At 41.5% G+C, this 25651-nt stretch overlaps 1 protein-coding gene across 6 annotated transcripts in view; it reads left to right on the forward strand.

The window, feature by feature from the left end:
• map7d1a (MAP7 domain containing 1a) overlaps window positions 1-25378 on the forward strand; it is a 39246-nt gene extending 13868 nt beyond the window's left edge. Inside the window, exons 2-19 of one of the 6 annotated variants that reach the window (XM_061050150.1) lie at window positions 936-1145; window positions 5001-5069; window positions 5741-5761; window positions 8514-8677; window positions 8955-9066; window positions 11147-11251; window positions 12586-12708; window positions 12794-12939; window positions 13291-13421; window positions 14629-14933; window positions 16015-16291; window positions 17016-17196; window positions 18095-18199; window positions 19600-19650; window positions 19736-19796; window positions 21808-21886; window positions 22106-22341; window positions 24444-25378. In XM_061050150.1, the coding sequence (XP_060906133.1) occupies window positions 936-1145; window positions 5001-5069; window positions 5741-5761; window positions 8514-8677; window positions 8955-9066; window positions 11147-11251; window positions 12586-12708; window positions 12794-12939; window positions 13291-13421; window positions 14629-14933; window positions 16015-16291; window positions 17016-17196; window positions 18095-18199; window positions 19600-19650; window positions 19736-19796; window positions 21808-21886; window positions 22106-22341; window positions 24444-24454 (2387 nt within the window). In that variant the 3' untranslated portion in view covers window positions 24455-25378. Of the gene's footprint in view, window positions 1-935; window positions 1146-5000; window positions 5070-5740; window positions 5762-8513; window positions 8678-8954; window positions 9067-11146; window positions 11252-12585; window positions 12709-12793; window positions 12940-13290; window positions 13422-14628; window positions 14934-16014; window positions 16292-17015; window positions 17197-18094; window positions 18200-19599; window positions 19651-19735; window positions 19797-21807; window positions 21887-22102; window positions 22342-24443 lie in introns of all 6 variants that reach the window. The other 5 variants (XM_061050149.1, XM_061050152.1, XM_061050153.1 and 2 more) reach the window with 5 other exon arrangements.
• The last annotated feature ends 273 nt before the right edge of the window (window positions 25379-25651 follow it).

Below are 25651 nucleotides of genomic sequence, written 5' to 3' on the forward strand. Positions count from 1 at the left end.
GAGACTACGCAGAAGAGTCTGTTCTCCGACACGGTTCCAAAGGGAGAGTGGGGGTACAGTGCTGAGTGGACAAAGCCAAGTCCCCCCCCCCCCCCCCCCCCCCCCCCTCTCCTCCCGTGAGGGTCTTTGTTTGGCCGTCAAAGCCAGGCCTAACTAATGTTTGAGCAAGAGATTCAAGTTCAGCAGCCTGCCAAATGTGAGTCATGGTGCTGTGAGTGAAGCCGCTGTCCCAACAGACCGGCACAGATTTTTTCTTATCAAATAACTCCGACAGTACAGATGACTCATGAGCCTGAACCGGCTCCCATCGAGAAGTTTTCAGCAGAAAAAAAAGTTGTTTGTCGTCTACTGGGAAGATGATCAATCTGATTCTGTTTTCGTAAGCAGTTCATTTCACCTCAATAGAATCATCAGGACGCCAAAAAGCAATTACTGTAGTGTGTTTTGTTCTGCCAGAGAGCTTGGCCATTTGCTGAGGCTGGTCTGTCGATAAATCTATTGTGTAGAGTAGAAATGGTCTACATCGAGTCGACATCGAGTTAAAGGAACAAGTTTCAGACTTCTTTTTAAATCTTGTGTTTCTGAACAAATTGCGTAATCACTGCAGCACATAAAATAACTGGAGAAACTTTGTACCGAAATAAAGGAACTTACATTGTGTCCTTTGAGGTGTTCCATTTCATTCTGTTGTGACTTATCAAATTGAACCATTTCCCAAAGAAAACAATCCTCTCCCTATAGCCGGGGACCCCACCCCTCACACTCAATACATGCAGCTCTAGAGGAAGTTTACGTCATCCCAGTGAGTTACTTCATAGGCCCAGCCGTGAGAGGAATGAAGACCAACTGGTTGAGTTGTTTCTCTGTGCTTGTCTTACCTCTTGCCTTACCATTTTCTCATTTGTTTTTATTCTTTGTCCCTTCTCTTTAACCAGCTCCCTTCTCGGATCTGAAAACAAATCCTACAAGGCCGGATCCGGAGGGGGAGAGCAGCCCCCCGAAGACAGAAAACATCACCCAGAGAATGGAGTCGCCAGCTAAGAAAGATACAGACCAGAAACTGACTACCCCGACAATAGCTGACATCATCCCTCGATCGCCAGGGTCGCCTGCATCACCTCTCCCCAGGACGAAAAGGAAGGAAGGTAAAGAGAAACTTTTAGTTTGAAGATTTTTTTGCTTAGAAGTTAAATTCTACTAGAAACTAAATTTAGCCTCACATGGAGCAGCTCCTCTAATGGTACCATTACATCTGCAGTCTGTTGGGGTTAGATCAGCTCTCTTGGGTCTAAGATAATGCTTCAGTATCTGACTAAAAGTGACCACATGCTTTCAGACGTGAAGTTAAATCCAATAGAGCTGCTACAGTTTCTCTTTGAGTGTCGGAAACAAACACGGAACAAAAGCCGCTGTGTGGAAACATCTGAGCTTAACGATCAAAGATTTTGGCAGAATTAAAGTAGTAAAGAAAATATGCCAGTAAAATATGGACAAATGCGCTTACTCTCTAAGGGGCTCGCTAATGCTGATCACGGCACTGTGCCCTCATGAAAGGTGGGCAAAGGGAACCTGACAACGTTCCCCATTTCAATAAGCAATACCAACAAGACATTTAGTTTGACCTGGTACTGTAGAGTCTTCTACAATGCCACTACTTGAATTCCTTGCAGCCGCTGGAACAAATCACATAAAACTCTAAGGAACATGTTTGAGGGATTTTGGAGTATAAGCCTCTTTTCTCTCTCCCCTTTATTCTTTATCCATTAATCCATTCTCTGTGGTCATGGTCTTTATTCCCTTAGTGTGAGGTGACATGGATAACCCCCCAGAGTCCCTAACTGCTCCCAAAACTGTAACAATACTTCCACTTTTTAAACTTTTATGAAGCAACATCACTGTAATGGTATCTTGTATCTATTTTCATGAAATATATTTGATATTCCGCTTTTCTCCATCCTTTTCTGCTAGTTTTGTAAAGCTCATTACTTGTGAGGTTTTGCAGCACCCAGAGGATCATGATGGAGATGAAAAGCACTTTGTGTCCCTTTTTAATTAGTAAAATGAAACGGTAAGGCTTGCAGTTCAGATGGGAGCTGAGGCCTTGGCTGGGTTTGGTCTTTTTAGAATCAGTTTTGCTTCCGTCTGGTAGAATACCCTTGTGTAGGTGGCGTGGAAGAGTTTTCCAATGTTGGGTTTGAGTTTATCAAGTTGGATTTTGGATTGTTTTTCTTGTTTATTATATGTGCAAAATGTAGGAATTGGTTAATAAGGGTTGCATAGAAGGCGATATGTGTTTATATCCTACATCGCAGCTTTTACACCCTCGTTTAGAGACAAACAAAAGAGTGCAGAGCTGACATTTTGAGAAGATGCCAGGGTGCGTGAGTGTGTGAGTGCATAGCCAAACAGCACACCTAACAGTATTTTCTGGGCCAGTCTCTTTTAGTCTCTGAAGCTTTGTGCAAGTGACGTTATGATTAACATGGTGCTGGTGGTGAGTTGCAAACAGCGGAACATCACACTGACTAAGGCCGAACACATGGGCTTTACATATTTCTATAAATACCAAAGTGGGTCAGAGGTTTTTTCTTAGGGAGGGCAGCATGACAGATTGTTTTCATGTGAATGATACACGCCTCCACCTATTAGACACAGCTGAAGGTGGAGGTCCTTTATGTTTGAGGTTGAACATCTGGTCATGAAGACTGACTCAAGAAAGATCAAGACTGCAGCCTGTGCTAGATTTACCTAGCATTGGACAGGCTTTTTATGGTGGTTTACTACAGATGAATGTTTAACATGGAAGCTGTTTTGGTCAACATGCTTTTCAAGCATATTTATTTGGATTGGCTTTAAAAAATGAGGCACATAAAGGGTACACAGTTATAAAAACATGCTGTGATTTCATAAAAAGTATCGGAAATTCTGAGCTGAAACTGTTTGACTTTAGGTTATAATTAGACCCCGACTGATTAATCGCCCAGCCGATAATTTCGGCCGATATTAGCATATCATGTGACTATAAGTATCGAATAGTTTTATCACAGATATGCGCTGATATTACTAGATTGATTTACCAGTCAAATCGCATTTCATTTGAGTTTCGTTATATTACACTAGCAGTTTTCTTTCACCAGCAGAGGGCGCTATATGGATTACAACAAGCGTTATCAATCTGCAGAGAGTCAAGCGGTGACACACGTACATGCACAGTTTCTTTCCAGTTGAGTGACCATCTTGTCATTACCTTATACTGCATATCTTTTCCACAAGTGTTTGATAACTGAATTGGAGGGATCAACACAATACATGTGTTAATCAATGAATCAATAAACCACTGCAACTGAATTTCTGGTATCTTAAAAACCTGTGAGGGTCGGGCACTTTGGTGCATGACATGTCAATAAATACAGTCAATAAATAAATCAATCAGTCATATATTTGCTTTTGTTATTAGCTTTTGTCAAGCTAATAGCATATTTGTTTTAACCAGGATTTAGGACCAGCTATCTTGATAGGATGCAGTTTGCATTTTTCAAATGGCTTAGTTCAGTGTTTACTTTCATTGCTGTTCTACATTTTCTTTGAGAGGTTCCCCTGAGCTATTTGGAAGGAATGATATGTATGAGCACACATCAGGGATGTCACAGGGAGAGGAGATATATGTAAGTGCCCCCTGTAGTCATAACATTTCACAGTCAAACATAAAAAGCATACACCCACATCCAGATGGCAGAGGGGATTCAGTGAGCCCGAAACATCCTGCAGCTGCTATTTGAAGAAGATTGGCCTCCATGTAGATATTATTTAAACATTCAAACATTTTTTTTTCCTAATTACGGAAAATTTAGTACACATTGTCTTTAGTTATTTGTTTAGAATCACTTTGGAAATGCTGGTGTCGTCAGTTTCCTGTCATTGTCTGGTGGCATGCATTTCCTTGTGGTGACATTTCAAAGTGAACTCTCGGCTGCACTGACTTAATAACAGAAAACATGTTCAAATGTTTCTTGTGACCACCAGAAGAAAGATTCATCAAGAGGTTTTGAGTTGATGGATGTGGACAGTAGTTGATATGAAACTTGGCACACAAAACATATATTATAATAATGAATGATAAACTGGACATTAACAGGATTCTGGAGGTTATTCCAGTCCCTTTACTCGTCTATTCTTAACTAAATCAGTCACTGCCTTATTGAAGTGAACTGATCAGAGTACATGCTCCAGCCAGAGCACTACCGTCCACCAACCAGCTGCTCCTGGATGTGCCTAAGACGAGGCTCAAAACCAGGGCGATGGAGCTTTCTCTGTAGCTGCACCAAACCAGTGGACCAGTTTACCTCTTCATATACGATCTTCCCCTAGCCTTGAATGTTTTAAATCAACGCTGAAGACTTCTCTCTTCTCTTTGGCTCTGCCTTCACGATGAGAACGTTTTTATTCGAACAGATTTTTTTATCATGTTTTAACCCAATAGATTTGATTATTTAAGCACTTTGCTTAACCTTGGATGTTCAAATGTGCTAAATATATAACGTTGACTTGACTTGACAAAATATTATAATGGATAATATTAATATTAACATGACCAGTCTTACACTATCATCTTTTATGACAAAATCATACACGCTATGTAAGCACAGGTTGTCCTCAATGAACGATTCTCATGAAGGCAAACTTGACTAAACAGGTTTAATTAGCTTCTTAGTCAGAGTGTTTTAACTGTTATTGTTTATTTATGTGGAAATATGTCATGGATGTAACTGAGATGGAAGTCCAAAAGCTCTTAGTTTTGCAGATACATGATCTAGTGTTTGTTTATTTTTGCTGCAAGGATACATAAAGAAATTATTTATGTACTTTAAAAAAAGAAATGCTATGTTTCCAAAGTGTGATTTCATTAGACCTGGTGCATGTTTACAGTAAGACACCTCTCGTTTACCCCCTCCTCTGTATTTAATCTTTCTCCCCTCTCCCCCTCTCCTTTCTCATCGTAGACCTCATCAAGTCAGAGGATAGGCAGAAGCTTGCCAAGGAGCGGAGGGAAGAAAAGGCCAAATATCTCGGTAAGTGGAGGAGGGAGGAGATGACACTTTGCACAGAAAGAGAGCTCCCCCTAGTGTTGGGGTAATGGAGATATTTTGTTTAATGTTTGCAGCTGGGTTTTGTGCTGGTTGGACTCCATGCTGCAGATGGCATGCACATGTTGCACAGGGAGGAGAAAAATGGTTGTTTGGGCTTCTACACTAAAGTGGCTGAAATGAGCAAAAGCCAAAACCACCATTTTATCACAGACGAGCGAGCATTCTTTCTTTTCTTTTCTTTTTTTTTTAATGCATGCCTTTACACTCACCAGCTGTGTCAAAATATTTGCTTTCTGTATTTCTGTGTAGCCCAGCTGTCTTTTCTTAAATGTATCTCCTGACATGAAAAATAAATGTTGGGGAAAAAGCGACAAATTTACAATAGTTTGTCAAGTTTGCTCTATTTTACAGTTTTGATGAATCTCTCTTATGACTTCCACATTTGAGCTTAGTTTGAGTTGTGAATACTCTTAAAACTCTGTCGTGAACGTTTACTTCTGCACAGTAACAACTGACATGACTTTACTTGTTGTGTCAGTTGATTTTGCATATTGTTTGAGCCGCCTGTCACACTGGCTACACGCTGCTTGTACACTGCTTTGCATGATTGACAGTTGCCTCTGTCTTCTCTCTCACCTCTTCCCCCCCTGCAGAAGAGCTCAGCATGTTACAAGGTAAGCCACTCACCTATGTGTATGTGGTGGTGGTGTTAGTGGTTACCCTCTATGATCATTCTTTTCCATTTGGATGTCTCAATATAATAAAGATCAGTAGTTTTAACTAGAGCTGGGCAATAAACCAAAACACTTCTGACTCATTCACCATCTTTTTCATTCTGATATGTTGCTAACAGCTCTTTGCTTATGGCTGTAATGGTCTGATTTTAAAGATGCATGTCAAATGCCTTGGCTCCTCATCTTTTACTTTTCTGTGTACGCTTCTCTATTTAGAGTGTTGAGAGGATGTCGATGTATTTTCATCAGGATGCTCTCATGGAAAGTAAAAAAAAAGATATATCTTCAAATAAATCATCAGTCATTATCAAGAATATGACACATGAGAGTAAAGATGTTGAGTTTTGGTCACATTGCCCAGCACTTGAACAGTTTCATTCATTTAATCCCCATGGTGTTCATCGTTTTAAAATCATGTTTTGTTTTTTTTTTTCCTCAAGGGAAGTTCAAACTGAATGTAACAGCTTTTCCCTCTAAACGCCATCAATGTGTCTTTTGGGAACAAATCATGTAGACGTAGCTTAACCAATCACTGATCTGTAAATTCATGTTTCTATTGGTTGTTAAACAGGGCTCAGTCCCCGAATTTAAATCCTATAGATATGAGAGGATGTAGCATGCCCTGAGCTTGACCTTTGCCCATCCACATGTTCCAGCTGCAGACACCACAGAGCTCTTTGGATTTTGTAATTAAATATGACATGTTTGAACCACACCCCACAAAAGTGCTATGATTAACATACCTTACTGGAGGACATGGAGGTTTAAGAGATGTAGCCATATTTATATAGGCTGTGAATTAACATTAGATTATGTCTGTGTGAGTTTGTGATGCCAAACAAGAAATCTCACAGAAACAGAGACTGGTATAGTTTCATTGTCATGTATTTTCATAAATATTGCTGTTTATTTAAACCAAAGAGAGAATTTTTAAGAGTCCAAACATGCTAGACATGAAAATGACTCAATATTTTGGTTTTTAGAAACAAGTTTCTCTACAAAATACAGAATGACTTCATAATGATGACATAAAGCCTCAAATGAGACAAATTTCTTCAAACGTTCATACTTATTCTTCAGTGAAACTAATCCCTCCCTCTGTGTGTTTTGGACAGCAGTAAGATGACTTTGACACACTCTGTAGCGTGTCTGATCTAATACTCTGTCAGACCTGGGATAAAAGATGAGATCCTACCAAAGCTTGTGTTTACAACATCAGCAGCTTAAAAGAGATCTTAACAACCATCACCAGTAGTGGTACTAGTTTGGTAGCAAACAGAATACTTGGTGCACATCTTATCTTGTGGTGTAATCTTTTTCCGTTCAAGTAGACCTTTGAAAGACCTGCATCGTGGAATTGTCTGCACAGGAACCGGAGCTTCTCTCCTTCCTTGTCTGTCTTGGGTGGTGGAGTTTAAATACTTAATGTACCCGAGTTAGAGCAGCACTCTGCTTATGATTCTTTCATGATCTTACTACAGTAGGCCCTGATGTCACATGTCGGCACTGATTAATGTCTGGACTGATTTGAGGAATACATTTTAAAACTGTGTCATCTTAAGATATTCAGACAGAGACGTGTGAATCACTTTAAGTCCATGCATAGATACATGAATGATGATAAGTGACACCTATTAAATTAAAAAAATTAAATCATTCAGAAGAACTTTTTTTTATGGTAAAATGTCACCAGGGGGGAAACTTTGTGGAAAAGGAAACTGGAATCTTTCTCTCATCCGTCCTTAGAAATGGTGTTTGTTTGCAGTTGAAGTAGGTTTGTCCTCCTCTCTCTGTTTTCATCACAGCCCATCCAGTGAATAATGAAGCAGTTTCCACTGCACTTCACTTACAGCGTGTCCCTTCAGAATTCAATCACTGGAAGGTAAAAGTACGGCTTTGCTCCAATCGAGGCCAAGGAGCTGCGATGAGCTGAGATACGCACTGCAGCAGATTTTTTTTTTTTCTCAGCCAAATGTTGCTGGCAGGCAGCGCCTCCTTATAACTCAGCTTTCTGTTCCCTTACCGGATAAAAGCTGAACTGTGTGCCTCCCCGTTTATTTTAACCCCTCTCGCCTGCAGCGTCTCTGCAATGATCCTCCACCATAATCAGAAATCCACAACCAGTTGCTTTTGTTGCATCAAGTGCTTTAAGAGAGTTGAGCCCGGCGCCTTTGCAGAGGCCGATTCTTCATGGAGGTTTTTCCTTTGTAGTTAAAAAGAAATATGGTGAGTTGTGTACACAGAGAGGCAGCTGCTAAAGGCTTCTTCACGCCTTCTTTGAATGGCTCAGGCAAAAGGAGAAGATTTCCATATCAAAGTGTGTGGTTTATTGAAGCTGACATAGAGGCTCGATGTGATTAGTGTGCTACAAAAGTGTCTGAACAACTCGGCATTATTCGGTATTTCATGAGAGGTCAGGTAATTACATTTATTTATATATTTCAAACAAAAGGCACAATAGAGGTAATGGGCAAAGTGTTTTTTCAACAACAGCTTCAAGTAACAAGTGAACCTTACACATACTTACAGCAAACATCAATAGATGTGAAAAATAGTGGAGTTTTAGTGGAGAGAGTGCAAGCAATGACAACAGTATTATGAAAGGACAGGGAAGAGTGAGAGGGCTTCTTGTCCTGTACTCTTGTGGCAAAAACTTACCCCGATGACTGCACGCTTCTCTGTCCCGTCTTAGCTACTAAAAAGACGCAGTGGCTGGAGAAGGAGGAGAAGGCTCGGCAGCTGAGGGAGCAGCAGCTGGAGGAGCGCCGCAGGAAGCTCGAGGAACAGAGGATCAAGGCGGAGAAGAGGAGAGCTGCCCTGGAGGAGAGACAGAAACAGAAGCTGGAGAAGAATAAAGTAGGTTTGGATGAGAACACTTGTGATCATGTTGCGATGTTAGTGTAACACTTCATCGATAACAAAAGGCACGGTGTGCGCCGCCCTCCTTCACTGGAAAAACTGCTGAACAGGGTCAGTTGCAAATGAGTGGATTTAGGATTTTGCTGAAGAACACATAATCCAGCCTGAGGGATTGAATCAAGGCTTTTCAAGATGAATGCTGCCACATTCTGGATCCTGTACTTACTGAATTAGATATTTAAATAACGGATATCTCCTCCTGTATCCTTTCCAGGAACGCTATGAGGCAGCCATCCACAGATCAACCAAGAAGACGTGGGCAGAAATCCGCCAGCAAAGATGGTCCTGGGCCGGAGCGCTAAGCCAGAACTCCAGCCAGAAAGAAAGTAAGTACAGTACATTGATGATTCTGCAAACCTTAAGGAATCAATAGTAACCACTCAAGAATCACAAAGCTGATAATAGGCAGCGTGTGCCTCAGTTATCCTTGCATCAGTGTGATATACGAACCTTTCAATGGCCATAGATTCTGTCATTTGGGGGTTTTATTCGTCATCATTGGCTATCCAGTTCCAGTTCCATTAACCCCATAAGTCCATTAGAGGGAAATCAATTACCAGTTAGCGTGCAGCTTCTCTCAGTGGTTTTCTCTGACGATCTTTAATACAGTGTGATGTCCTTGCAGAGGTTTTTTTCTAACTTTAAAAGAAGATGCGGCTTGTCTGAATTTCTAATGATTGTCATTTATGATTGAGTTTTTTTTAAACAGTATTAAATGGTAGAGAAATGTTCATCTCAGATGCTTGAAGATCAGAAAGCTTTTCAAAGGGCTTCTTTTGTCTAAAATAGTTAACACAATCTTCTTCAAAAATGAAGAAATAAAGAACTAAACTTCCGATTTAAGAAACAGACTTGCAAATGTTTCTACTTCTGCTTTGATAAATATTTCAAAAAATGAACCTTGGTATCTAATTGGTTGGTTAATTTTCCCCCACTGGAACAATTTGTGGAAGTCAAACAATGCAGAATGAAAATAGTGAGTTATTACTTTTTTACATGAGTCGAACAAAACCACCGTTGTTCTTTTGTTCTTTAATTCCAACAGCAGAACTGTTGTGTCTGTTTGGTATGCAGTGTTTTATGCACAGTGCTGGGTTGGTATATGACATCAGGGAACAGACTTTGAAAGCATCAGGTGTTTTTTGGCTTGGTTACACTTCAGTCTGATGTGTCTTTGTTGCATTTAAAAACCTTAACACACGGCTTCTCCTCGTGTATAAGCTACCACAACTCTGTCTTAGCTGGCTGTTTTTCTTGCTGTCATTATCCCCTGATCATTACAGGTCTGTATTGATCGCTAAAGTTCTTTATTGCAACACTTGCAGTATGCAGGGTTCAGTCGATGAAACAGGTACTGCAGAGACCATGTTATATTGTAGAAATGTTGTTTTAAGTGCTTGATAGATGCTTCTGCCCCTCTGTGCCATCCTCTGGAAGCTCTAAATGTAACAAGTCCTGAGCTCTCTCACTTGTGTCATGTAATCACCCTGCTGAATGCCAGGGAGAATTATTGACTCTCTAATCAATCTCTGCCTTCCTTCCCCCCTCACCAGTCTGTCGTCTGTCAGATTATGGCAGTAAAGAAGCGTAAACAGGCGACAGTGGAGTGGCTGTGAGTTTGTGATGTTATTCAGGAAAATGCTACAAGTACCCGTCTTGGCTTCTTTCAAAAGAGCAAACTGCCTCATCCTCTAGCCCTGTCTACTTTAATGGAAATGTAAATAGGAAAGTCCTGCTTCAATACTGCACCTCCTTTACAGTAATGTTCTTTGGATCATGCCTGACAACATTTGGGAAAAGAGCAGAGTTCATTTGGTTGCAGTGTATTTAATGGATAGACAACCAGAAAGGATACAAGTACTCCACAAAGATGGTTTAAAGAATTCAGAGTTTTCCCTTTTCTTGAGTGTCAGTCTAAGCCATCAAGGTTGAAATGAGTAAATGTTTCCTGCAGCTTCTTTCCAATTCTTTTTATGCAGCTTTTTTTTAAATGACTTTCTTGCTCTTCACTTGTTTTTGTAGTTTTAAAGTTTTTTTTTCTAGTTCACTTTTGTTATGTTATGCATAACCAAGTGTCCAATGCTAATAAAACTACAGTTAAGTAAAAATAAGTGTTTTGTGATTTGGTTGAACTGAAAACCCTTACATATCATGTCTGGCATGTTTGCGGCCATAGATGTCTGTCTGTTGGTATATAAACAGGCGCAGGATTCTTTCTTTAATCATGGGGGCTCAACTCACAAACTCGTTATTGTAGTTCCCTCTGACGTTTGTGGGTGTTTGTTTGTAGAGGGAGATGATTCAAGCGTAACACATGATGCCACAGAATCCCCCCCCCCCCCTCCCCCTGCCTCTCTACCATGTGCCCTGTGTGAACATCTGTGTGGCGCTCTCTTGGCTTCTTAGGCAGATGCTCTTTGTCGACGGTCAACCTGCCCAAACACGTGGACACTGTTATAAACAAGCGACTGTCCAAGTCCTCCGCCACGCTCTGGAACTCCCCCAGCAGAAGTAAGGCAACACCTGGAATGACCCCCCCCCTCCTCCTCTCCGTTTCAATGTGTTCATCACCGTCAACACCTCCGAACCCGTCCATCATTGTCCTCTGTTTTTTCAGTTCTTCCCCTTTCTTATTTCAGTCCGTCTCTTGTGCTTGATGGTTGACAGGTGATCCATTTCCATCTTCCCAAATAACTAAATTCTTTTTTACTTTCCAGAGTTTGGGTCGAGGCTTTGTTTGACATGCTCTGCATGCTCATATTGTAATTTGGTTATAATTATTGGTGTTCATTTTTTGGGTTTTGTTGTCTTTTTTACTGTTCTTTGGTTGGTTCATTTTGTGGTAATGACATCTGTTTGCATCGTCCAATGGATCCCTTTGTGCTCATTGTCATCATTACAAACTGGTTATGGGATGTCTCTTATGTTGTCTGTGTTGGCTTCCTGTATTGATGATCACACAGGTGGGTTCTATCTCTTTTAATCAACCATTTCCAATGTGTATTGCTCTCTTTTTTTATAGTTGTGAAGTAAATAAGGTCACCTTGTATCCTTGCACAGGATGAGAAACTCCTGAGTTTGAAAAAAAGTAAAGTCAGTGAGTGAGTCAGCATATTTCAGGAGATAATGTATTCTGAAAAACTCCCTGCAGCAGGTCCTGTTCCTGTGCTGCTCAGGAGAGTGACAATAGGGAAAGAAAAAGTTCTCTATATATTTTTTGTAACTCTTTCAACACAATTCCAGCAGAAGACGTTCTGCAAGTAGTCAGTGTGACATGCACACCTTAAGCCAAAAAAGCCAATGTGTCCCCCCAAGAAAATACAGAACACTACAATACTCTCCAGTTCTTCACTGTTTGTAAGCTCAGGGCTGTGGTTATAAATAACTGACTCAGAGTCTAGATGAGCATTTCAAATAACTCTCTCTCTCTCTCCTGGGTGGTACCACTGCAGCCCAAGGTTATAGCAGACACACTTACTGAGCTCGTGTTGGTTCTCTTATATTCTCTTTGGGTGGCACTGAAGTGTCTAACTGGGATTTTGTGTGTGATGAGGTCTTAATGACTTGTGGGCATGTTGGTATTTCTGAGCTACAACCTGGTTTCTTCTCATTTCCCTGTGGTGACAAAATGTAGATGTTTTTTTTTTTCTTTGGACTGTCTTTGTCTGGGTTGTGAATAAAAGGTTTCTGTAAAGATCGATCTCAGATCAGTTCCTCTAATTTTTTCAAATCTCACTACGGTTTGGGTCGATAAACTTCAAGCGGTCCTCTTGTTAAACTGAGGACATCCATTTGAGACACATTTTAAATAAAATAAAAAGTTATTTCCGTTTTCCTTCCTGCAGCCCGCGGCCTTACACTCAGTCCATGGGAGAGCAGTATTGTGGACCGCCTGATGACACCAACGCTGTCTTTCCTCGCAAGGAGCCGCAGTGCTGCCAGTGTCCTCACAAACGGCAAAGATGGTCGTAAGTTAAAATACAGAAAAAGAAAAAGGACTTGCATTAGATGAACATCTTTCAGCATCATTAACATCAGCCGCTTTTGCCTCAGACTCTCCTCTCTGCCCCCGTTCGGCCTCAGCCAGTCCCCTCACCTTGTGCGCCCACCAGCCCCACCACCGCTGCTCCGACCGCTGGAGGGTGACGTCCAGCACGCCAGACATCACGCAGCGCCAACACAGACGGAGCTCCACACCCGTAAGTCTGCCTGATTGACTTCTGCCCTTTGGCCGTCCTCTGACTGTCAAGTTTTGTCAAAGTTAGTGCTGGGTTTAACAACCAACAGACTTTTCTAACAGTAAGCTGTTTCCCAGATAAAGAGCGTAGCTAAACGACCGTTAAATGTGTAACAGCTGGCTCTGTTTTTATGGGTGGATTTACCTTCCACTGGTTACTGATTCAAAGCACGTTACCTGATGACACTTCCTCTTCTCGTGTTCTTAATGTCTACAGACCAATATGTAGTCATCTGTCCTGTTATTATTATAACGCAATGACATGAACAGATTGACATTTGTGAACCTTTTGTTTCATCCCTCTGACCTACAGATGGATAAAAACAAGAAAGAAAAGAAGGATAAGGAGCGGGAGAACGAGAAGGAGAAAAGTGCTCTCAGTAAAGAGAAGGTGCTGAAGAAGAGACAGTCTCTCCCCAGTATGAGACACAGAACTGATCCCAGGTAAAATGTTATTACTTATTTCTAATGATTATTTTTCTTCATTTAAACATTCAATAATTTATTGATTTAGATTCTATTAATGATTTACAAATCTGAAAAAGTACTGAGCTCTTATTGAGATAGTAAATCTAATGTTTACAAAACTGACAAAGCCCATGATTAGTTACAAGAGCTAATGTTGGACAACCGACCTTTTCCACTTTAATTTTTGTAGATTTATGAAGGGAAAAAATTCAAAACATTGTAGTTCAGTCTTCACTCGTGTAGAGATTCTGTTTTATGATTTTATTAATTGAATATCCGTCGGGGTTTTTTGTCCATTGGTTTTATAGAACAAAAAAAATGGACCTTATCTTAATAATATTTTTTTTAATTATATGTCTAATGTAAACATATATTGTGTAAATAATGGGCATTGTATTTAATCAGAAAAATAAACATTAATAGCGGTAACACTATTTATATAGCAAGACAAGTGTGAGCCCTTGTTATCACTCTAATTGAGAAGCTCACCATTAGGACCATGTAAGGTTTATATCTAATAAAAGCTTCCACCCCCACTTTAGAAAACATCCTATTACCCAAAATGACCTAAGAGCTGTTGTAAAATTAAGACCAGGTCATACAGACCTGGTCTTAGAAACAATATTCTAAACAGTGTTCACCTCACATCCCCCTGTACACAGCCTGTTTGTGCTCCATGGCTGGATGAGCCAGGACGACGATGTTTACGTCTGCACTGTAATGACATCATAGTTAGTGCTCTGTTAAAGACCTGGCAGTGAGTGAAAGGTCCTGACACGCGTTGGTCTTCCCCTCTCGTATCCTCAGGCAACTGAAATAAATGACATTTCATGACAGAAGAGATGGAAGAGGAGAAAAAAAAGTTCTTTTGAGTCAATAAAAAAAGCATCAAAGAGCTTGGCAGAGCTGACAATGCCCAAGGCGGGAGGAAAAAAAAGTCTCCTCTATCATAATGCATGTCTTTCTCCAAGTGTTGCATTGCCTGTGTGTAGCTGAATGACAAAGCACTGTAAGGATGATGCAATGTTTGAGTGCCTCGTCTGCCGTGCACCTGTTTGCTGAAGTCAGGTTTCATCAGGACATCTGTATATCTAAACTACATTTCAGCTTTGTTCTGAGAATCAACAACTGGGTAAAGTTTTGACAGTCGTATAATTTATCCCCAAATGTTCCTTTCTTCCAGTCCTAGTCCTCTATCAAGACAACGGCCGTCATCCCCTGCCATGCCTAAAGGCAGAACAGCCTCACCCAGCCCTGCTGCCTCCCCTAAGCCTTCATCCACACGTGGAAGCCCCTCCCCTAAGCCTTCATCCACACGTGGAAGCCCCTCCCCTAAGCCTTCATCCACCCGCGGAAGCCCATCCACCCCTAAAAGTCGGCCCAAAAGAGCCAGAACCCCTGCCAGGGTAGACCACCGTACATCCTCCCCCGCCCCCCTTGAAAGAGTAAAGGAGCCTCGCAGGCCCGCAACCCCTGAGGAGAGAAAGGGTGAGTACAGGACACCGTTTTGGTGTTGTTGTGGTTACTATCAAATCAAAAAGAACAGTCAGGCTGCCTGTGCACAGTTTTGAAGGTCACCTCCATAGAGAAATCATAAACTTAGGGTCTGATTGTGTCCCAGTGCTGTGGCTCATAGCATAAAAATCGAAACTCTGTACTGGAGGAGAAATTATGAAGTTTAATTTGTCCATTTTATCTGGAACATGAGTAAGAAAGTTTGCTTGACCTTGTAACACTAAAATCGTACTGGTTTTGCCTGAGCTTTCCACCATATCTCGTTGAGGGGCATTAGTAGATGGAGTTTTCTCAGCTGACATTTTAACCAAGTAAAGAACTTCTGTTGACCGCCTGTGACCACACGTTGAGCGAGGTAGCAGTGATGACCACTGAGAAAGACCATAACAAGTTTTTGAAAATGATGTGGAACAAGCAAATCAAAGGATCTTCAGTAATTAATGTTATTATGTAAGTTTTTAAGAACAGAATGCAGCACAATTATCTGCACTTTGTTGCAGGTTCTTTCTGTCTACAGTAATCCACTGTGCTATTTGGCCTGTCCTGTGGTTCAGAAGCACTTGGTAGCCTTCTCCATATCTGAGTCATACTGTGTTATTGTATTCTGTTATAATGGTTCTTCATTGTCTGGCTTGGTCTCTTCCTTTGTCCTGCCAGAAGACAAAAAATCTAATGGAAAAAGTGAACAAACGTCTGGAAAATCAGTCTATTTCAAGAGCCAATAGGCAGAGATTACATCAGGCTTAATTAGCCATGCAAATGTATTTAGAGCGCCACACACAGCTCCATACGCTGCGTCTTGTCACACACAGCACTGAGAGGCTGCACTAATCAGCCTTAATTATGTAATTACTGACTTCTTAGACTGAAGACTGCTGTTTACCATTTCCAGTTGCTAAAGAAAGAATGATTCACAGTGAATGTGGAGAGAAAAGGCTGCTGCTGAACATTTTATTCAAAAATGATGGCCTCTTTAAAAGTCATTTCTTTGATACACAGCAGAGGATCTGTATGTTTCTGTCTCTGTGTAACAGCTGTTTCCCTTGTTTTTTAGGTTCTCCTCTGGTTCCTGCTATCGTAGTAGCCACGGCTGCCTCCTCCCCTCATGCATCGAGCACGACAGTTACTACCGCTGCAGCCTCCTCCTCACCTGAGCCGGCTCATTCAGCTCCTTCTGCAGCATCACCCGCACCCTCTCCATCAGCCAAGCCCATGGCAGGCACCAATGACGCAGAGGAGGCGGGTCGCATCCTGACAGAGAGACGCAGACAGGCCCGGGAGCAGAGGGAGAGGGAGGAGCAGGAGCGACGTGAACAGGAGGAGAAAGACAAGTCAGTGGATTAGAAAATAAGCCTCAAAACACTTTTTTTAAATAAACATGTCTGTGTCCTTGTTGAAGGGTATATTCCCAAGCTGCGATTCCAGGCAGGATAATTTAAGAAATGTGTAGTTAAGAGAACAAGCTGGTCAGAATTGTACAAAAGGTTATTAAAGGGAGACTAAAGGAACATGACAATGTCAGCGTCATTAGGACATTTGAATAGTGATAAAGCATTATAAAGAGTGTTTCCAAAAGTGCCAATGTATTATGAAAGTTATTCTGAAATCACAGGTGTACAATATGCTTTTATAGACATTTTGATATTGAAAACAAACCTCACACAGGATGTATTTGTATTTCCCTTTTGAGAGTTGAAACAGACATCTGTTAAACTAAGCAGGACTGCTCCATGCATTTTCACATCAGATGTGTGTCAGAATGAGTCCTCACTGGCCATGGTGTGGAAGCATTAAGAAACTGATAGCCTGTCGACTGATTCTTACCGCAACAAGTTCCTATTTACAGCTCGGGAATAGATGTGATCTCCTGTTGGCACTCGTACTTCTGATTGTTTCCAGTTCCTAAAATAGTTTCTTGTTGCTGGTGCTTTAATCTCCACTGAGAGGACAAGTGTAAAATAAAGCAAGGAAAAGTCATTGTATTTCTTGGTGTGCACCAGATGAAACGATTTAGTGAAAACCTGCTTAACCTAAACTCCCGTCCATACTCTGTAGGATCCTGCGAGAGGAGCGGATAGTGAGGGAGGCAGAGGAGAGGCGGCTCCGGGAGGAAGAGTCCCGTGCTATGGCCGAGGAGCAACAGAGGAGGGACGAAGCCCAGCGCCTGCAGGACGAGAAAGAAGCTCAGGAGAGAGCCAAGGCCGAGCAGGAGGAGAACCTGCGCCTGCAAAAACAGGTACCCTTCCCGTCTTCATCAAGCAAGCAGAGCAAGCGACTGAAGTGGAAGTTGTTGGGTGTGAACACAGTGCAGTGGACGAGCTGTGCTAGTTAGATCAGGGCTGAAGTAACTCATAAGTACTTAAAGCTGTTGCAGTGATAAGGTCCATAAAGCACCAGTGTAAAAATGATTGCTGCCTTTTGAGTAAAGGTCAAGACACACACATTGGTGCTCTCACACTGCAGCCTCACATTATCCCCAGGCACTTTGCCCATCACACCACAAATGACACGCTCTCCTATCTTAAGCAAACAATCTGTTTTTCCGCCACTTGTTTACCGTTTCAGTTCAGCTGCTCACCTCAACCTTGACCTTTTTTTTTTTTTTAAAAGAGTATTTTCAGGACAAGCTGTAAGTTGTTGTCCTTTTAGTCATATATTAAACCAAACTGGTGAGCTTGTATATGATTAAAATGCCCTTTCTATTTTAGAGTTTTCTTATAGAAATAACCACCATTTTTGGTTTGTTTGTAAATATTGTGGATGTCATCCTGCAGCATGAGCAGCCCTGGCATCAGATAATGTCTATACATCCAGCCATTGCTCTTTGCCACCCCCCTGTGGTCTTTCACAGAATTGGCACATGATCTGATATAATTATGCAAAGGCATAATTAAGAAAGTATTGTGTTTTGCTTTGAGTAGTTCTCACAAAGCTGTACATTTTGAAAATATAACTTTTTGGCTGAAGGATACAGAAAAAATATTCCTTTTGTGGCTGTAAACAATAATTGCAGCGTGCAACCACGCCCTTGTCACGTAAAAGGCATGTTATTTTGGCTGAGATTTTTTTTTCCCCCACTATGCTGGCATTAACATTTGGGTTGGATTGTCGCCTGTGTGTGTGTGTGTTTTCAGAAAGAAGAGGCTGAGGCTAAAGCGCGGGAGGAGGCAGAGAAGCAGCGTCTGGAGAGGGAGAAACACTTCCAGAAGGAGGAGCAGGAGAGGCTGGAGAGGAAAAAGGTAGGGCAATGCATCTGTCCTCCCATTGTTGTTCCTTCAGTCAGGTTTTTTTGGTTTTCTTTTCTTAAAATTATAAAGGGGGAATAAAACAACCTTAAAATGTCCAAATTGATTGATTGAAAGTATTTAACATCCCCAGACCCAGTTCTCTGCATACACCTCAGGGTAACACAAAATTAATTCTGCAGTCATTATATAATAAGCTCTCCTCCCTCAATGGAGGTATCATATTCTGGGTACATAAAACTGTGGTCTGTTTCCTGACATTACAAGAGCAGGCTTGAAAGTTGAGTCCCTGAAACCAAGATGAATGATGTTTTTGGCTTATCCAGGATTGGCCGTCTGCATGCCATGATTTAACAGGGCTTAGACTGTGTGTGAGCATGGAGCTATATTTAAACAGTAATAATGGAGGCCTTGCTGTGCCAATCATTATCTGTGTGGATTTGTGCAGATCTATGTGTGTGTTCTATGACTGTGACCATCTAATAGCGTAAACCACCTGCATCTGTATGCTAGCTAAGCCTTTCCTTACCGTCGTCTAGCTCCATGTGTATGAGGCTCTTATCTAGAAATGCCAGGCCTGGTGCAGACTGCCCGAGTCTGGCTCTGTGCTTGATTTTGCCCGATTGAACAGCATGTCCTCTGCTCCAAAGACTTCCTGCTTAGTCACACTTAATGAAATATTGCTGCAGATTGACTGACTTCAACCAAAACTAACTCTTAAAAAAGACTTTGTGGTCAGCAAGAGCAGAGTGTTAAGTATAACCCGATGGGAAACAAAGCAACTAGACATACAAAAGTCGTTTTGCCAAAGGAAGAAGCAAGATGAGTTTCCAAAAGTGCAATGAGCTATCCATGAAATATCTTGGATCTTAAGACAGTTTTCCTTTTATGAGTGGCAGCTGCAGTTCCGGTCTTGTAGTCTCAGGCTAGCTGTGTCCTCAGATGAAGATCGTCATCTTCAGACAAATCTCTCCATCCTGTTGGCTGTAAAGCATAGACGTTCTTACTGTTCATTGTTCGACCGTCCTACGCCGACGTTCCAGCTGAAAACACAAGTGCTGCTTCGTTATTGACACAGCCCTCCACCTGGAGACATAAGGGCCTCAGTTTGACTCGGTTCATTCACCTCAAGCTTTTTCAGCAGAGAACAGTGAAATGTGAAACATGAGTCCGTCAAAGTGTGTGGGCACTTTACCTAACCGTAACCATAACGAATAATGCATTTGATTAGTGTAATAAAAAACAGAAACCCTTATATTTGAACTTCACAGACACATGTGTCCTGATCTTTCCTGTGATCTTATTTAAAAAAACACTAAACAAGTGCTGTGACTGGTATTTTGTTCTTTGTGGCATTTCCTTTCTTATTCTTCTCCCTTTGTTCGTTTTTTTAGCGTCTGGACGAGATCATGAAGCGGACACGCAAGACAGATGGCGGCGACAAGGTACATTTGCTGTTCAGTTTTTACTTCCGAAACAATACAAATCTTAACGTGCCAAAAAAAGTGACTAAAAATATCTTCTTCACAGAAAGAGACAAAGTCTTCCCCGCCCACGAATGGCAATGATAAAGAGGCAGAGAGCAGCCAAGGTAAGCAGAAAAAAACCCAATTTCTTTAAAGCTCCTGTGAGGAGCTTTTGCTTTGTGTCGATTCTGCCGCCTGATGCAGACAAAGTGGGGCTTCTATGTATTTGCATATGTTGTCCTGTACATCTGTAAGAAGTGTTTTGTGATGAAAAACTCATCCTGCTTTTGTAAACAATCACACATGTCAGTCTCATATAATACAGTAACTGTTGTGTAAAGTACCAAAAGGGCTGTTTCTTCAGCATGCCGTTAAATGTTTCGTCTGACACTTACCCCCTGGCAGTGGTTAAAGGCATGAACAATAACTATATAGTGATAGTTGCTCCTGTTGCTGATGGTCATATTTGCCTTTTGTAACTCATAGTGAGGGATCAGTATTAACTTCAATCTGTTTCATAACCAGTTCAAACCCCTCACAGCTTTAAGTGATGGAGTTAAATCATTACCCCACTACTAGTTCAACGGTCACATATTGTGCAAAATACACTTTGTTTTCTGAGACACACTACTCTGTGTCTCGAGCCTGTCAATAAACCTCCCAACAATGACAAAAGTCCATCCTCTCTGTATTTTGCCTGCTCCACTTTTCAGAAAATCTGTGCTAAAACAGGCCCTTTGGTAATTTTCCCTTTGTGACATCACAAAGGGGAGTAACCCCTCCCCCAGGTGGGTGACACTCCCACAGCTAGGTGTTTGTTCGGTCCTCCGAGTTCGCCTTTCCACTGTAAACGATCAGGCATGGTTCAAGAAAGCCCAAAAACCACCCAAACCTTTCTAGAGGGGCGTGGTCGAACACAGCTCACTTGCATTTAATGGTATAAACACAGAAACAGGCTGTTCAGAGCAGGGCGTAGATAGAGGGGTTTAAAGGTATGATCAAATACAGGATCATAATGGATCATGGGGAAGAAACTTCACTGACATGTTTTAAGGGAGATCTGAGACTTGCTGAAAATTAGTATATTATGTGACCTTTAATCTAGCTGGATTGTGAAGGGTAATGGTCTTATTGTGTATGCTTTGTGACCAGCTGGTTTACAGAATCCACCCAGAAGTTGGATTTAAACTTTTACTACTTTTGCAATTAGCAGATCGACCTTAACCATAAACACATGACATTTAAGACAGTGTCTGACTCATGTTATTGCTCAACAAAGAAATCTTTATTATTCGTCCTTGGGGCTTGAATTAGAGAACACATGAGTGCATCATCTCTCCTCTGCTTATTTTACTTCTTCCATATGTGAGCTTAAACAAAGTCACAGGTATTTGTTGCACTTTAGTTCTCATTTCCGCCTGAGTCAGCTTTCCTTGAGACGATTTTGTAGAAAAGGAGTTATTAGATTATACATCTCTGCTTCACATCCTGCACAGCTGCAGTTTAACTAGTTTTTCTCTGTAAAATAGGACCCATGTGTGCTTGCTTGTTGTCCAAACTGTGGGACAGAGGGACTTTTGAGAGGAAGAGCCTGCAGCATTTATCAGATATTAGCTATTGAGACAAGCTATTCTACAGGGACACGTGTCATCTTGTAGCTTCTAATTTTGCCAAAAAAAAATCCAAACTAAACTAAACTGAGAAGCGTACACCCTCTTTGCCCAGACTTCCACGTCACATACAGTAGATGAGTAAGATAAAGAGGATCAATGTGGTCACAGAAATATGCTGTTTGAGGCAAAGTTCTCCATCACAGGAAGACATAAGCCAGCCACTGATGTGGTCGGAGGTCTGGCAGGCGTGCCTCTATTGTAGTTGGTGTGTGGAGATCTGTTTCAACCACAGCCGTGTCCTCAGCAGAGCGGGGAAGGGGGGGGGATTACAGAGGCAGGAAGCCCATGGAAAATGTAGCTCCCTTTTTCTGCCAATTTAAGTTAGCCTGACACAGTTTGAAGAAGGCCATTATTGCTTTCATGCTTTGGTTGATGTTCATTCAAAGGTTATTTATGTGAGATGATCATGCTGATGTGTCTGTTTTTACACTGGATAAATGGTTGATTCATTTGTCTCCTTTAGCCTCTGCTGAATATCCGCCAAAGCCAGAGGTCAACCTGCCTCACAAGACAGACAACGGACAAACCAATGGCAAAGAAAGGTACAAACGGTTGCTTCTTGTTTGTTGCAGTGAAGAATTGAAGAGTTTGGAGAAAGATATTGTTTCTTGAAATCTTTACTTTCTGTATTTGAAGACTCTTCATGGGGTAGAGTGAAAAAAGTGCCGTAATTGGACAATGCTGTGATGACTCATTTGTTATATGAGTCACCCTTAATAACTAAAACCACATTTTTCTTTGTGTTTCCCCCTCTTCAGCAGCCCCTCGGTTCCAGTGGTCAATGGGGTCCAGCCTACAAGACATGAAAACGGTCTGTCCACTAAAGGAGACACCGCCCACTTTGGGGATATCCTTCATCTCGCAAATCATGGCAACACCACCAACGGAGCGCGGGATAACTCTGAAAGCAGCATGGACTCTGATCCCATCCTGTCGTTTGAAAGTGAGGATTCATTCCTGAAAAAGGCCGGCCCCATGAAGCCTCAGCACGTTGCAGGTACACAGTTATGAACTGCTTTACAACACTCACAACATGATTATATAAAAATCAACTATTCAATCAGGAGAAGAAAGACACGATCAAAGCAACCTGGCAGATGATGAAACTAGCCTAGCATGAGGAATGAAAGATGACTAATTCAAAATCAATTAAATGCATATTTAAATTCAGACTAAACACTCAGAAGACAGTCACAATTTAGCACAACTTATTTCAAATTGTCTGCAAGTAAACAATGTTTTTTGGTTCGCTGAGTGTGGCTAATGTTAGCTGTGCTAGCGCGCCAGAAGAGAAGGTCCATTAGCTACCACTAGTCTACTACTAAAGCCCCAGCTAGTGGTGGACGGCTGCGTTACAACTTGGATATAATATTTGACCGGCATATAGAAATGTGTTTAACTGACTGGTAATTCTTGTGTCCACTAGGGAGGGTGACAACGCTTATTGAGTCGACTAAACGTTCACGTCCCGATACAGAGGTTTAGTTTAGAAAGGGTCACATTTTTTTCCAAGGTTGGAAGAGCAAATTTTAAAGATATGTCGATGCCAGAGGTAGAAATTCACTAAAATATGGTGACTTATGTATAAACTGTTAATTTAAATTTCAGATACCAGTGAAGTATAGATAACAAACTTTAAAAAAATGATTTTCTTTTACTGAATGGGTATAGCCAAAACAACAGTGTACTGTATGTCTGTATTTGTGCAGCATCAGAAAGGAATAACCCAGCAGTCACACTCCACACAGACAACACAATCCAAATCTAATGTTTTTGATTGACTTAATGTGCCATTAATAAACTAATCCAGGAAATACGAGGAAAGCATTCTTACAATTGCCCAACAGCCATGTGGTTAAGCCAGGATCACCAGTGTGCCGGTCACAGTTTGTTCTCTCGTCTTTCCCTCGTAAAAAGGAGCAGCACACATAACCATGGTTCATTTAAAACTGGCTCTGCACTTCCAAGTTCTCATTACTAAAGAACAACAGTAGTAGAAAGAGTCATAGTTAGAGCTGTGACTCACGGCATACAGAGACCAAAACCAGAACTTGCTGTTCCCTGAACGTGCAGATCATCACCCGCCGAGGAGAGGAGGGTGTGGACACATACAGCCACAAAGGGCCAGAGACGGGATAGGGGAGAAATAGTGAAGTGAAAGGGGTGAAGAGGAGTGGGGTATCTTTATACTGATGACAGCTTTTCTTCGGCAGCCCCTCTGACAGGGGCCTGCAAGGAATTCCCAGAATGCCCGAGGTGACGAGGAGACCCTATCCACAAGTGCTTCACGGCATGGGGGTTAGAAACAGGACCCCGGAGCAATTAAGCACCATATCACCCCTCAGTCAGCCAAACACCCTGCGTCAACGTCAGCAGCACCTTAGTTTCCCCTTCCTGCGAGACCTTAACCTGCACCTGATAGCCTGAAGACAAGCCAGAGGTCGTAAATATTACTGAAAGCAAACAGAGGCAGTCCCCTTAAATGTTATCACACATTAATTAACACTTTACTTTTTTTTCTTTCTACGCCCCTTGCCTTTGACTCAGACGTATAAAAAGCAAACATTCTCTCTTCTCATTTTCACTCTTGTAAATGTGGACACATGAGACGCCTTTTACCACGTAAGACATTTATGAAGAAGGGACGATTGATATGCGTGACTAATTGCATGTTATAATGTAACTTCATAGGACTTCATTTAATATATCGAGGCATTCTTCCAGGGTTTATTTGAATGTTCGTATTTATTTAGAGTAGGCACATGTGGCGTTGTCAGTCAAATCATTTGGCCTAACATCAATTAGGAACTCGTTCCCTAAGTTGGCTGCATTTGACGATGACAATTATTCATTTGAGTTCTTTCAAATACTCCCATGTTCACAGGACAGTAAATCCTAACAGGCTCTCGTCGCTGCATCGTCTTTTTGTGTTGAGTTTTGCCACAAGGTCAAAGGTTCAAAGACCATCTCGTCGCTCAGATCGAAGAGTGTGACCCTCTTTTGACTGCAGACCCAACAACTTTCTGGCTGTAAGCATGTGTTGACGAATCCTCGATGGCTGCTGATCTTTAACCCTTTTGCTCTGCCTCCCTCTCGCAGAGGTCCTGTGACATGTTCCTGTGCTGAAGCGCTCGTCGCCTTTAGGCCGCCGACCTCTCCCAGCCCTGCCGACGCTCACATGGGGACTCCTGTGACATGTGCCAATCAACCACCCTTTTTTTTTTTTTTCTAAGCCCCTGAAAGCAAACATACTTCTCTCTGAAGATGAATTGGGCTGCAGAAAGTGACAAACCAAGCATCAGGAGACAAGAAGATCTTTGTGGCAGAAATCCCATGCACCTCAATAAGTGTCGGCATCATGCTTTGTACTTTAAGGTACAGCTGTGTAATTTTGATTACAATAAGCTGAAGCGTTTGTTTTACTTTGTTCTTTAGTTATTTAACTGAAAGAGAAATATAAAAGACTGGGTACATTTTTGTGAATAATGTAAATTAACTGTGTGATGGACAGAGGACGGCTGATCTGACGATTAAAGGTGTATGAAAGGGAGTCATTTTATGCTACTCTTAGTAGAAAGCCAGGTATTGAACCTCCTGGTGTGTATAAAGCCACATGTAACAGTTTCTTGTAAAGTTGAACCGAGAAATCACAGAAGGAGATTTGAAATGTACATTCACACGCAGCAGCTTCGTATTATGTGTAAACATACCGTCTGCTCAAACCTCAGCTTTGATTGATTGTATGCAGAACTGGATGTAAAAAATGAGAACGCAACAACGACGATAAAGAAACCAGAAGTCTTCAAAGGTGATGCTCCTTAAAAACAGAGATGTACTCCACTATTTAACAGGTAAACACTGTTTGATTTCACATGTGCAAGCATGACACTGTCTTCTCTCATGTGCATCGAGATTCCATGGACTCATATGTGTTTGAAATGCTGGTATGCGTGTATATGCTATAATTATTTTGATGTGCGTTACAAGGTCAGTGGGAGTATCTTAAGTCTTATTAAAGACAAGCTGTCCAGTCACTCGTCTCTGATTCTATTTTTCCTGGGAAAAGAAAGATGCATTTGATGAAATCAGGGGATTTTTTGGGAAGACAGGAAAGAGTGCAGATGTTCTAATTTCAGACTAAAATCTCAAAGTAAAACATTCTCAGGTTCTTTCATCTAAAACAGGCATGCAAGATTGATAATGTGTTATTAATTTGACAGTCTGGGAAAGTTTTGTGTTTCATTTTGCTTTGTTTTATTCCTGAAGTTCAACAATATTTTGACATTCAAGGGGGGAAAAACCCCTGA

Source organism: Labrus mixtus, chromosome 11, assembly GCF_963584025.1.
Source record: "Labrus mixtus chromosome 11, fLabMix1.1, whole genome shotgun sequence".
Classification (NCBI taxonomy): Eukaryota; Metazoa; Chordata; class Actinopteri; order Labriformes; family Labridae; genus Labrus; species Labrus mixtus.